The following is a 13,083-nucleotide window of genomic DNA, read 5'->3' as shown; positions in this document are numbered from 1 at the left end:
TTATGGTAAACCCACTAAATGTTTAAATTTTTACACACACACACACACACACACACATATATATTTGAGCCTCAAACCAACCTTGTGGTCCAATGCTTACCTGCAGCACCACCAGAATTCCATCTCTATCTATCTATCTATCTATCTATCTATCTATCTATCTATCTATCTATGTTGTTGTTAAGTGGTGTTGGGCTGGTTCCCACTAATAGGACCCCTGTATTGGGTTTCTGAGAAGCAGCAGATGGTGGGTTTGAATTGCTGGCCTTATAATTCAGTCTATTGCTGATTATACAGCACCACACCAGGAGTTCTTAATTTATATAGATATATATAATATATATATATTTAAAAAAGCAATAGTCCTTTGGTCCCTAAACTCTAAGGAATGATATGATTTTGAAGAAGTAAGTCTGGGCTTCCCATGTGGAGAAGCCCGTGGCACCCCCAAGGCCCTCTGCTGGTTCCCTTCAACAATGAATCCTGTGAGGCCCAGTTGCCCTGCCAGCCGGAGCTCTTTGCCCCAGGCCCAGAACAACCCACTTGTAAGAAACAATCCTTAAAGTGGTCTGAGCTCCAGGCCCCAGCCTTGGGTCGGATCCACCTCCAGCTGCAGCTGCTCCTTCAGGAAGGGCGGCTCAAGTGTTTCTGTGCTTTTCCTTTCTTCTCACTCTTCATTCTCTATGGTTGAATATTAATTGACAAGGGGGAAGGGGGTTGGAGGAGAAAAGGCAAAAAATCACCCAGGAGGATAAAACAAGAACAGCTTGCCTCTCATCAGTGACATCTCAGGATAGTGATCAGGGTCTCTCTTCTGAAAGAACAGGACTACAGGAAACCCTGGATTCTGGGCAGATGACCCCAGCTTGACAACCTCTTCTAAAGGCTCTTTGCGGAAGCTCAAGTAATGCAGGGCCAGGTGGACTTTCCAAGAAAGCGAATCTCCAACATTTGAGGCTACATCCTATGGACCCATGCACTCACCCTGTCAGAACCCTGGGAGAACTTGCCATTTCCCCCTCATCACCCACCAGGCCCTGCAAATCTTGCTTCTTAAGCAATCTTGTTTCTCTCGTCTCACCTTTCTCCAGCACTTACACCTTCTCCCTTCATTGATTCAACTCTTCAGTGGTTTCTTAGTATCTTCAGGATAAAATCCAAACTCCTTGGATTTTAAGAAGACCCTTTCTAAACTGGCCCAAACCTACCTTTTTTTTTTTTTTTAGTCTCATTCTCCAACCCCTGCCCCTGCCTCCACACAGTTTCTCTACACTCATGGTCCCTTGTGGCTCTCTCTAGAGCAGAACTGATTGGATTGTACTATAATGGTCTCTCCCAGACCATGGAAATGGTGGTGGACATGATTGTTGTTTAACATCTCAATCCTGAGGTTGAAGGAAAAGCACAAAGATTCCCGAGAATTCTTTCTAGCTCCTGGCTCATCTCTCGACCTCACACTTTTTCAGAGGTGGAGCGACCTCAACTTCCAAAAATACCCTGAAAATTAGAAGGGCCTATATCCCATTTAACTGGGGTTCATAGGGCTCACCTTTCTGTGGCTGGTCAGTGACGGCAGATCAGTAAGGCCGGTTGGCATCCTTGGGCCTCTTTAGCTGGACCTTGAGCCTCTTCATGCCAATTTGAAAACCATTCATGGCCTGAATAGCAGTCTGGGCACTGGTTGGATTGTCAAAACTAACAAACCCTGTGGGTTGTGAACACAAAGGTTGGCTGGAGACTCTGTTGGGAAGGCCCTCCTTTTTTGACCTGCCCCCTCTTCTCTCTGTACCTTCAGGCCAGTCCCATCAAACATATAACCCTCTATTGTTTATACACGCACACACGTGGCCTGAAGGGAACCTTGAGAGGAATAACTTTAAGTATGTGTGTGTATGGAGTAGGTTGGTTGGGTTATCTTGCTGTCTTTCCCTAACATGGGTTGGCTCTCTTCTTCTACAACTCACATTCTGATTCTCAAAACTTCCCTGAGTTGGAAAGGATCTCCAGTATCCTCCTCTAAGGTCCAGACCCCTAAATTGCATCCTGTCAAACATTTCCCAGACACTTGACCTTCTCTGGTGAATCTCGTCTAGGCTGAACCCTGTGACTGGTTATAACTCAGTTTCTAAAAATCATTGCCTTATGGAAGGAACATCTTAGGGTCTGCAGAAAATCCCAGAGTTCGGAGTACAGGGGCCTAGGGATGAGGCTTTGCTCACCAAAACACTTGCTCTGGTTGGTGGCTCGATCCACAAAGACTTTGGCAGAGACAACGGCTCCAAATGGCAGGAATGTCTGTATGAGTTCTGCATCACCAAACTCCTGAGGCAGGTGATAGATGAAGAGATTACAGCCTTCGGGGCCTGCAGGAACAGTAACAGGCTGGTTCAAAGGAGCGACCCTTTGTCCAGCCCCACCAGGCCCTGAACTCCAGGCCCCTGTCCCTCACCTTCTCTCTGTTGCTGGGGCAGGGCTGAAGGCTGCTGGGGGAAAGTTGTGCTCACTGGGGCATAGGCCGACGGATAGGCTGCTGGAGACAGAGGTGGGAGTGGGCAGTGACCCCCAGGAGCCATCCCCCAATCAGGGTCCCATCTACCTGGCCACCTCAACTCTTCCAACTGTAGGCCTCACCCCCAGAGAAGTTGTTCTGGGCCCAGGAGAGGGGATGGGGGGTTGACTCCTTCCTCAGAACAGAGCCTTAACCCCCCCATAAATCTCCCTATTCCTTTCTGGGGCCCTTCAACCCCCCACACCGTGTAGCCTCAAGTGAAACCTGCGTAGTGGTGCATCCCAGCGTAGGCCTGCTGCAGGGGGTCAGCCACCGGACTCTGGGCTGGGGAGAGATGGGAAGGCCCACAGTGAAGGCCGGACGTGGCGGGAGGCCGTGAAAGGCAGCCCCCTTGTTCCCTCGGTCCCCACCCCATTTCTAGGAGATTTGGGTGGAGCGGGGGCCCACCTGGGTAAGGGGAGAGCCCGTTATTGTAGAGCGAGTCGGATCCCGGTTGCCCGTTGGTCTGGGGAGTAAGGGGGCCGAATCCATTGACGCCGATGGGCGCAGGGAGACCGGCAAGCGTGCCAGGGCCGCCGCCCGGCGAGGAGTTGGCTGCTGGTGGTGGAGGCCGGAGAGTCAGCCCGCTGTACCGCCCGCCCGGTGCCCGCCCGGCTGCGGCCTCTGCCCCTGGGCGCCCTACCTGCGGCGGGCAGCAGCGGCGCCGCCACCAGGCTGAAGGCCGCCACGTGCTGCATCTGTGCCGCCACCGCGGCCACCGGGCCCAGCCCCGGGCCCTGCGCCGCCGCCAGCAGGGCCGCCTGGTGCTGCAGGATCTTTGGAGGAGAGGACAGGCGCGGGTGGAGAGTCCAGGGACCAGCACCCTCCCGCTCCCACCTGCTTCCAGTCGGCTCCACCTGTTCCCCACCCCCATCCCGGGCCAGGCACGTACCGCTGTGGTATAGGCGCCGCAGGCCCCAAGGGGCAGCGGTGCCGGGTGGAAGGCGCCCAGCTGGCCCGCCATCTGCTGCATCCGCCGCAGCGCACGCTCCCGGTCTGTGTCCGCCAGCTTAACCACCAGACTGGACGAGGCGCCCTGGACAGGGCAAGGGATGTCGCGGTGACCAGTTCCGACCCTGGCCCCGTTCTCAGGGCACCGAGAGCAGGTGGTGAGGAGGGCCCGCCCCCGCCCCACTGGCCTCCTCCTCAGCCCCCAGATGCCCGCCCTCACCGCCATGGTCCGGCTGCCGTGCAGACCCTGGATGGCCGCCTGAGCTTCCCCTTGACTCCCGAACTTCACAAAGGCACAGCCTGGGGCAGGATAGAGGGGTCGGGTGGCTCAGGTCACAGAAGTCAAAAGGTCATGTGGCCCAGAGTGAGACAGAGTCATGAGGAAGTCCCAGGGTCAGTGCAGGTCACCTTTACTGGTGCCATCCGGGCTCCGAAGGACGGTGCACTCTTCGATATGACCGAAAGGCTGGAACAGGCGTCGGACGTCCTCCTCACCCTGCTGCTTGCCCAGCATCCCCACAAACAGCTTCCGGTCCTCTGGGAACAAGGCCAGGAGTGACCTGGGGACCTCAAGTCCTCCGGGACTCCCCGGAATCACCAGAGGAACTTGTAGATATCTCGCCATAGTCTGGCTCTGGGATGAAGCGTAACGGGGAAGTCGGCCTCAGTGCTACAAAGTTAGGTTTGGTTGAGGGGTAGACCCATCTACGGACAGATCTGGAGGAAGTACTCTGCCCAGATATTCCATCAGGAACACCGGAGTCCTGCAAAGACCCAGAAAGGCCCGTTACTGCTCTTGTGGAAGTGATGCGGTCTTGATATCTCTGGATGGGTAGAATCCTATCTGTATCCTTTTATGTTTGATCTTTCTGTTCTTAGGATTTGGGAAAGACTGTTTTGCCTTGAAGAGATACTCAGAGATGGTCTTCGTATTCAGATCAAGTCCAGAGAAAAGAGGTACACCCTTTGGGCGTACACAGAGAAAGGAGGTACACCTTTGGAGGTAGCTAGAATCAATGCCCTTTCCTGCCCAAATTAAGGACAGTTCTGGGTTTAAACAACAACAACAAAAAACGATGAAATAGTTCCCTTGTCCCATTGTCTCATGTCCAGACACTGAGCACTAGAATTCCCACTCTAAGCACCAAACCCAACCTGGATGTTTTCTCCAAAGACAGAAGGCAGAAGCCCAGCTCCCTAAGCCACCAGCATTAGTATTTTCCCAGGCACACCTTGTCCTGGTCCTTAACTCCCCATCTCCAACAACTCATTTCTTCATCAAGGTTCCAAAGTCTTCACTGACCTGTTTCCTCCCTCTAACTTCTCCTGTTCTCCACTCATGGTCCCTCCCAAGTGCTCAAACTATGGAAGAACAAGTTCTGTCTGCAGACCTGAATGGTCAACTGAGAACAAATCTGATCCCTCTGCATGTCCACACTTCCTATCAGAGTGGCAGATATACTTGTTGTTGTTAAGTGCCATCGAGTTGGTTCTGACCCATAGCGGCCCTGTTTTTCAAAGAGCGGCTGATAAGCTTGAACCACCGACACTGCGGTTCAAACAACTTTGCAGTTCAGTGAATTAACCCACAGTGCCACACCAGGACTCCAGCAACTTTACTAGGAAAGGGTTTATGGTGTCTGGGGAAAATTAGAAGGTTGGGGCCAGAAACCAGGGTATCAGCTGTACACCTACCAAGTCAGATCTCAGAAGCATAATCCTAAATCCCGGGTAGAAGGCCCAGCCCACAGGACCTGCAGTTTAAATTAGACTCCCCCCTGCACCAAAATGACTCTAAATTTGGGGTAGGGCTGATACAGTTTGGGAGAGAAGGGATGGGTGAAAATCTGACTCAGGCTTCATTTCAAGATCCTGGAGCCTAGGAAAGCACATTCTAATCTCTTTTACCCCTCGACAAGGTTGTCAGGGAGAATGGGGAGGCAAGGATGGTGAGGGTCATAGACTGAACACTGGAAAGAGTGAAAAGGAATTTAGTATAGAGGGGAAATCTCTAACAAGGCTAGCTTCATGTGAGTCCTGGACAGTGTGGGGTGCAGCCTGGGCTGCCCTGGGGGTCCTGAGGTTTCCCTGTCTGTTGCTACAGTTCATATGGAACAGGTCCTCTGTTCAGAGGGGTCCTCCACAGTGATCCTGAGGAAGAGTGGATGGATAATGTACTTATGGCCAGAATACTGGAGGAGGTGTAGACCTGTGGTGAGAGTACAACCCAGTGGTTGTGCTTCTTTTCTGGGGGTGTTATTTACAGAATAGTGCCCTTGAATAGATCACTAGCTTCTCAAATGTTTTTTGTTTTTTTTTTAAGTTGTGGAATACTTTGTTCTAACAAAAATATTAAGATGAATCACATAATTCACAATAAAACATTTAAAAATATATATTAGGATGAAACCTCAAATGTAAGAGAAAAGCAGAATTATTCTGACCGAAAGAATGGAAGAAGGTGCTGAGGTTCCTCCTGCTTGATCCTCTCTCAGTGCCCCACCCCTGAGGGGACGCCAGGAAAAGCCCTTTGAAAATTACTGACCTAAGAGGCAGAGAATAGAATCCTAGATGGTGGATGAAGAGAGAGATCTCTCTTCATTCAGGAGCCTGAGAAGACAAGAAAGGCTTTTCATGAATCTGATGTTGATGACTTTGCCTTGACATTGAAGGATATGCTTCATCCTGGTCAAGGACTCAAGCCCCAGAAGACTGTCATGTTCCTGAGCTATGTCACTAATGTCTGGTCATGTGATTGCAGAAGGTCAAGGAGAGGCTGAAGTACATCTTGGGTGTCCAGAATTCCAAGGCTTACAGGAGCCTTCATGATGCCCTACTTTATTGTTCAGCTGTGTCATTGGATAGGGTCGGAACAATGTTGATGGTACCTCAATTGAGATGTCATGCCACATAGACCAGCAATCGGGTGGTCCTAGATGGAAAGGGATGGAGCCTCCAAGATAGGAAAGAGGCTAATTGGCCAGTGATGATTGACTCCTTCATCTATTCTACCTCTTGTGGCTGTTGCCTGCTGATAGGGATCAGTTTAGGTCCACAGATCCATGTCACAGCCTAAGAAATTCTCTGATTATTTCTTTCCAATGATTCTTCCATTTTCATTTTCCATGTCAGGGTACTGACCCTGTGGTTCCAGACTCCTGGGGTGTACAGAATTTGAAATGGAAATGAGTACCCACTGTGGACTGGACTCTAGGCTGCCTGTTTCACAGACTTCAAAGGTATCCTGTTTGCCACTTTACTGGGACTTGGATGGTCTTTGACAGGAAGATGAGCTATATCACGGTGGCCATGGGCCTCAGTGACTCAAAAATGGTGGGGTGAGTTTCTTAAGAAATATGGTGTTATGGATTGAATTATGGGTTACCCCAACACAGGAATGAGGTTCTAGCCCCTATACCTGTGAATGTGATCCTGTTTGGAAATAGAATCTTTAAAGATGTTGTCAATTAGCTTAAGAGGAGGTATAATGACATGACCTTATAAAAGAAAAGATACACGGACGCAAGATGTCATGTGAGAGAGCAGCTGAGACTCAAGGAAGACCAGAAGCTAGGATAGATGCATGGGGCAGATTTTTTCATCAAAGTCTCATAAAGAGCCAACAGAGCCAACACCCTGATTTTAGATTTTTAGCCTCCAGAAATGTCAAACAATAAATTTAAATTTCTGTTCTTTAACCCCACTTACTTTGTGGTGTTTTGTTATGGCAGACATAGGAAACAACACACCTGGCCAAAGAGAAGAAAAGACAGGAACCTGGATTTTGTTTTGTTTGTTAGGTACTGTGGAGTCCAACATGACTCAAAGGAACCCTACGTACAACCCAATGAAACACTGCCCAACGCTGCGGCATCTTCACTATCTTTGCTATGCTTGAGACCACTGCTACAGCCACTGTGTCAAGTCATCGAGGCTCTTCCTCTTTTTTACTGACCTTCTACTTTACCAAGAATAGTGTTTTTCTCCAGGTATTGGTTCCTCCTGATAACACGTTCAAATGCCACCCTTGATCTAAGGAGCATTCTGGCTGTACTTCTTCCAAGAAATGTTTGTTTATTTTTCCTGGCAGTCCATTGATGTTGTTAGGTGCTATGAAGTTTGTACCGATGGCACCTAACACCACCACCACCACTCATCTGGCAATCCATGGCATATCTAATATTCATTGCCAATGCTATAATTTAAAGGCATCTTTCTTTGAATTATGGTGTTTGCTATAGAATATTAAATATGTCATTTATTCTTTGGTCATCCTTATTCATTGTCCAACTTTCACATGCATATAAGATGATGGAAAGTAACATGGCTGGGGTCAGGTACACCTTAGATTTCTAAGCGCTATCTTTACTCTTTAACACTTTAAAGAGGGCATTTGCAGCAGATTTTCCCAATGCAATATACTGTTTGATTTCTTGACTGCTGCTTCCATGGATGTTGATTATGGATCCAAGTAAAATGAAATCTTTAACAACTTCAATCTTTCCTCCATTTATCATAATGTTGCTTATTGGTCCAGTTGTGAGAATTTTTGTTTTCTTCATCTTGGAGTGTAATCCATACTGAGGGCTACAGTACTCTGTGAACTTCATCAGTAAATGCTTCAAGCCGTCTTCGCTTTCAGCAAGCATGATTGTGTCATTTTATTGCACGTAGTTAATGAGTCTACCTCCAATCCTGATGCTGCATTCTTCTTCATCCAGTCCCAGCTTCTTGGATTATTTGCTCAGCATATAGATTAAATAAGTATGATGAAAGGATGCAACACTGATGCACACCTTTCCTGATTTTAAACCACAAAGTATCCCCTTGCTGTGTTTGAACGACTTGCTTCTTGATCTGTGTATAGGTCCTGCATGCACATAAACAATGAAGTGTTCTGGAATTCCCATTCTTTGCAATGTAATAATTGTTATGATTGTGCAGTGCAGTGAATTGTTTCTTATGGCTCTGTAGCCATAATCTTTGTAACTCTCACCAAACAACTGGCTGGGACCATGTAGATTGGGTGAATTTCCTCTTTTCCTGATGGATCTGGATAAGAGAAGATGGGGGAAGATTCTGACAAGATTATATGATTCAGTTGTGAGGAATTGTTAACAAGGTTAATTGTAATTGTAAAAACTTGGAATTCTAATGAGGATCAGTCAGTTTTTCCATCCTGCTGAGTATAAAATGGATCATCTCAGAAGCAGGAAGTGGGGATTTTATTACCAATAAGAAAAGGAAGCCAGGAGTAGAATATGTCCTTTGGATCCTGAGATCCCTGAGTTTTGAACCTCCTCAAGCCAGAACACGGAAAGCTGTGACACCAGAGAAGCTGCAGAGCCAGAACACAAGACAGAGTAGCGGGTTTCCTGGCCTATGGAGAGAGTGTCTTTGAGCAGGAAGGAGACTTGCTTGTGGAGTATAGTGTGCCTCTAGGTGCTTAATCTGGGGAGCTAGGTTTGCTGACACACAGAACTAGTGCTGAGCATCTTTGGGCAGAGGTTTATAGCTGAATGGAGTGCCTTTGGACATTTATTGGCAGCCCTAAAAGAGCTTTGTAACATTGTTCAAGCAGGGCAGAGGCCAGATCAAGGTGCTGAGAGCCAGAAAGAGACCTGCTTTCAGGCATGGCTGAATCCTGAACATTTCTGATGTTGAATTGTAACCTGTTACTTTCCTAATGGAGTCCTGGTGTGGCACTGTAGGATAAGCACTGGACCACAAGGTTGGTTTGAACCGCTAGGTTGGCAGTTCAAAACTACCAGCTACTCCTCAGAAACTCTATACGCTTAACAAGAGCAACAACATTCTATGTTCAAAAGCAAGTTTCAGAGTCTTTCCTGACATCCATTTTGATCTAATTCTCCTGTCTTTTTAATGACCTTTTGCTTTCTTCATGTATGATGTCCTTGATGCCATCCCACAACTTGTCTGGTTTTCAGTTATTAATGTTCAATGTGTCAAATGTATTCTTGATACATTCTCTAAATTCAGGTGGGATATAGTCTAGGTCTTTTTTTCTTTTTTAACTTTTTATTATGAATTGGGTGAAGGTTTACAGAGCACATCAGTTTTCCATTCAACAATTCATGCACATTTTGTTTCATGTAATTGATTGCCATCTCCACAGTGTAACATCACATAGCCCATTTCCTCCCTGTGTTTCCTGCCTCCATTTCCCCTTCTTGCCTTCCAGACTCTGTCCTTTTAATCTCAAATGATTGATTATTCTGAGTAGTGCGTACCTCCCTATTGTTATTGTTTTCCATGTAGACCTCTCTATTGTTTGATTGACATTTAAGCCAGGGTAATGAGTTCACTTCCGTATCTGAAGGGTGTCATGGTCGTACTTTCTTCTTGTGGACTTGTTGTAATTTTTTCAGCTTCAACTTGAATTTGCATATGAGCAATGGATGGTCTGTTCCACAGTCAATCCCCGGCCTTGTGCTGACTGATGATATTAAGCTTCTCCATTGTCTCTTTCCATAGATGCATTCAATTTGATACCAGTGTATTTCATCCATTGAGATCCACATGTATGTCACTATTTATGTTGCTGAAAAAAGGTATTTGCAATGAATGTGTTATCCTGCAAAATTCTATCATGAGATCACTGGTGGCACATCTCTCACCAAGGCCATTATTTTCTAGTTATTAATCCTTCTTTGTTTCCAACATTTGTGTTCCAATTACCAGTAATTATCAAAGCATTCTGATCGCATGCGTGAACAATTTTAGAATGTAGAAGGTGGTAAAAATCTTCCATTTCTTCATCTTTGCCATTAGTGGTTGGCATGTAAATTTTAATAAGTCATACTAACTGGTCTTTCTTGTAGGCACACAGGTATTTTCCATTTCCTGACAGCATTGTACTTCAGAATATATCTTGAAATGTTCTTTTTGATGATGAATGTGACACCGCTCCTCTTTAATTTATCTTCCTGGAAAGTAGATCATATGATTTTCTAAATCAAAATGGCCAGTACCAGTCCATTTCAACTCACAAATGCCAAAGATATTGATCTTTATGTGTTCCATTTCATTTTTGACAACTTCCAATTTTTCTAGATTCACACTTCACACATTCCACATTCTGATTATTAATTGATGTTTGAAGTTGTTTCTTGTCATTTTGGTTGTGCCCTATCAGCAAATGAAGGTCCAGAATGCTTTGTTCCATCCACATCATTAGATTCTACTTTAAAGGCGCAGCTCTTCCCCTTCAATCTTAGGGGCTCCCTTCTGGCACTATATCAGCAATGTTCTGTTGCTATTCATAAAGTTTTCAGTGGCCAATTTTCATAAGTCGCCTGAGAGTTCCTTCTTCCTAGTCTGTCTTGGTCTGGAAGCTCCATAAAAGTTGTTCACCATGACTGACCCTACGGGCATTTAAAATACTGATGGCACAGCTTCTGGCCAAACAGCAACATGCAAGGCATCACAGTATGATAAACTGACAGACAAGTAGAGGAGACCCTGGGGAGTAGCTCCAAAATCCACAGCTCTGAAGATTCTGAGAGATGATCAATACCCTCAGAAAGAGATGATGATGTGACATGCCCCTGATAATTCAGTTTCCTCTAGGTCAAGTCATTATTGCTCCAGTTGTTGAAAAGAGAATGTTGCATGAAGCTGATCAGGGATGTCTGAACAACTACAACAACATGGGTGATGGATTGGTCCCTGGAAAGATGCATATATCAAACAGGGAAGCTTGACTTTCCTGGAGTGGAGAACTTGGAAGGTAATGTTGTTGTTATGTGCCGTGGAGTCAGTTCGGACTCATAGCAACCCTGTACAGGGTTTCCGAAGCTGTAAATCTTTATGGGAGTCCCAGTGTGGTGCTGTGGGTTAATGCGCCAGACTGCAAAACCACTTGAACTGCAAGGTCGGCGGTTCAAGCTCACCAGCTGCTCCTTGGAAACCCAACACAAGGTCGCTGTGGGTCAGAATCGACTCCACGGCACTTAACAACAACAACAATAAATCTTTATGAGACCAGAAAGCTTCATCTTTCTCCTGCGGAACAGCTGGTAATTTCGAACTTGTGGTTCACAGCCTGATTTGTAACCACTACGCTACCAGAGCGCCTTTGGAAGGTAATATCACTGTGGAATTGTGATATGGTTGGAAAGCCACATTGTTGAAGGGTGTAACTGCATTTTCCTGTTGGCAACTAATGTATACTCTGATCTTCCACCAAATGCCTTTTGGACCCAAACCAGGTGTCTTGAGCCCCAGAGGCCCATCTCCATAAATGGTATCTGCTTGTACAGTTGATTGTACAGGTAGGAATTCTCAGGCAGCAAATATTGGGGTGGAGGACACAGAAATGATAGTAGAGTCAGTCCATTCTGTCTTCTTCAGGAAAGGCACCAGGATGTTGTCCAAGAATGGAGGTTAAATGAAGCTCTGCCTCAAGTTGGTCCAAAGGAATTCCTGTGGTGCTCAAGTTTCTAGCTTTTAACACCCTCATGTTTGCTCTACTCCATGTTGGTGAAAGGTCATAATTTTAGGGACAGTGAATATACAAGATCTCAGTCTAGGCAGTACTAACCAACAAACACATTCTAAAAATACTGGTCTACCTTTCAGTCCAAATATCAACCCAGGAAGTCCTGCTGGTGGCAACATTTGGAACAAAGCATCTCTCTGTTGGTGTTCCTGGTAGTTAATGGTGTGTAGGGAGCCAAGAAAGATTTGAGAAGTGAGTGAAGGAAGGACCCGGGACAAGCAGTCTCCTGGCCAGATCTGATGAACCTCAAAAAGGGTTTTTTAAAAGGACCTCAAAAAAAAACAAAAAAAAAAAAACAAAACACTTTGACTGGAAGTCAGAACAGAGATACAACTGTCCCTTCACCCTGATCTAGGAGAGCCAAGGTGGGATGAGAAGAAATGTAGACCGAACCTGAACTTCCAGATTCCTTAAAACAGAAGAACCTCAGTCTCCAGGGACACACTTTACTCTGGCAGGCTATGCACTTCTACCTAAAGGACAGCATCAGAGCACATGGGACTTGTGGAGGGGCAGCCATAGCCAGGAGCAATAATCTTTGTTGATCTTCTCTATGTCACCCTGAGAAAGCACCTCTCTTTACTTTTGGATGGAAAATGAATTTCATAAAGTCAAGAGTTAATGTGAGGAAAGTCTTAAGCAATACTTGTGAAACTTATTCAGCCAAGACTGAGTTAGAAAAGCACTTTTTAGAATTAAATAAATTATAAGGATCCGAGACAGATTTGCATGTCAACCAATCCTGATAAAACAGTCCTTGCTAAGATCCATAGCTTTCTTACTTAGGTCAGAGAATATGTCCCAGTGTCATAAAATTCTGAAAATTCTAGTTCAAAATTTAATTTTAATCCAGATATTAGTTAATAAACACTGTGGGATCCTAGGAAGAATTTAGAAATGAGAGCTTACCTAATTGGACAATATGCTTATTATTTAAAATCCAGGCTGCTGTTTAACTTGTTGCTAAGGGCCATTGAGGCAGTTCCTATTTGAAGCGACCCCTGTATAGGGTTTCTGAGGAGCAGTTGGTAGGTTTGAACTGCGGACCTTATGGTTCACAGTC

At 46.1% G+C, this 13,083-nt stretch overlaps 1 protein-coding gene across 6 annotated transcripts in view; it reads right to left on the bottom strand.

Annotated features, from left to right (window-relative positions):
• Positions 1-348: 348 nt before the first annotated feature.
• The window catches only part of CELF6 (CUGBP, Elav-like family member 6), a 40,095-nt gene continuing 27,360 nt past the window's right edge, over positions 349-13,083 (bottom strand). The window contains exons 4-13 of one of the 6 annotated variants that reach the window (XM_006866517.1): positions 3,908-4,036; positions 3,720-3,799; positions 3,441-3,584; positions 3,192-3,324; positions 2,957-3,106; positions 2,774-2,833; positions 2,450-2,530; positions 2,220-2,363; positions 1,550-1,705; positions 349-681 (exon numbers count right to left, since the gene is read on the bottom strand). In XM_006866517.1, the coding sequence (XP_006866579.1) occupies positions 1,578-1,705; positions 2,220-2,363; positions 2,450-2,530; positions 2,774-2,833; positions 2,957-3,106; positions 3,192-3,324; positions 3,441-3,584; positions 3,720-3,799; positions 3,908-4,036 (1,049 nt within the window). In that variant the 3' untranslated portion in view covers positions 349-681; positions 1,550-1,577. Of the gene's footprint in view, positions 682-1,549; positions 1,707-2,219; positions 2,364-2,449; positions 2,536-2,772; positions 2,834-2,956; positions 3,107-3,191; positions 3,325-3,440; positions 3,585-3,719; positions 3,800-3,907; positions 4,037-8,080; positions 8,087-13,083 lie in introns of those variants that run through there. The other 5 variants (XM_006866521.1, XM_006866518.1, XM_006866520.1 and 2 more) reach the window with 5 other exon arrangements.

The sequence above is a fragment of the Chrysochloris asiatica genome, unplaced genomic scaffold (assembly GCF_000296735.1).
Source record: "Chrysochloris asiatica unplaced genomic scaffold, ChrAsi1.0 scaffold00092, whole genome shotgun sequence".
NCBI lineage: Eukaryota > Metazoa > Chordata > Mammalia > Afrosoricida > Chrysochloridae > Chrysochloris > Chrysochloris asiatica.
This window is presented reverse-complemented; position numbering and strand designations above follow the sequence as displayed.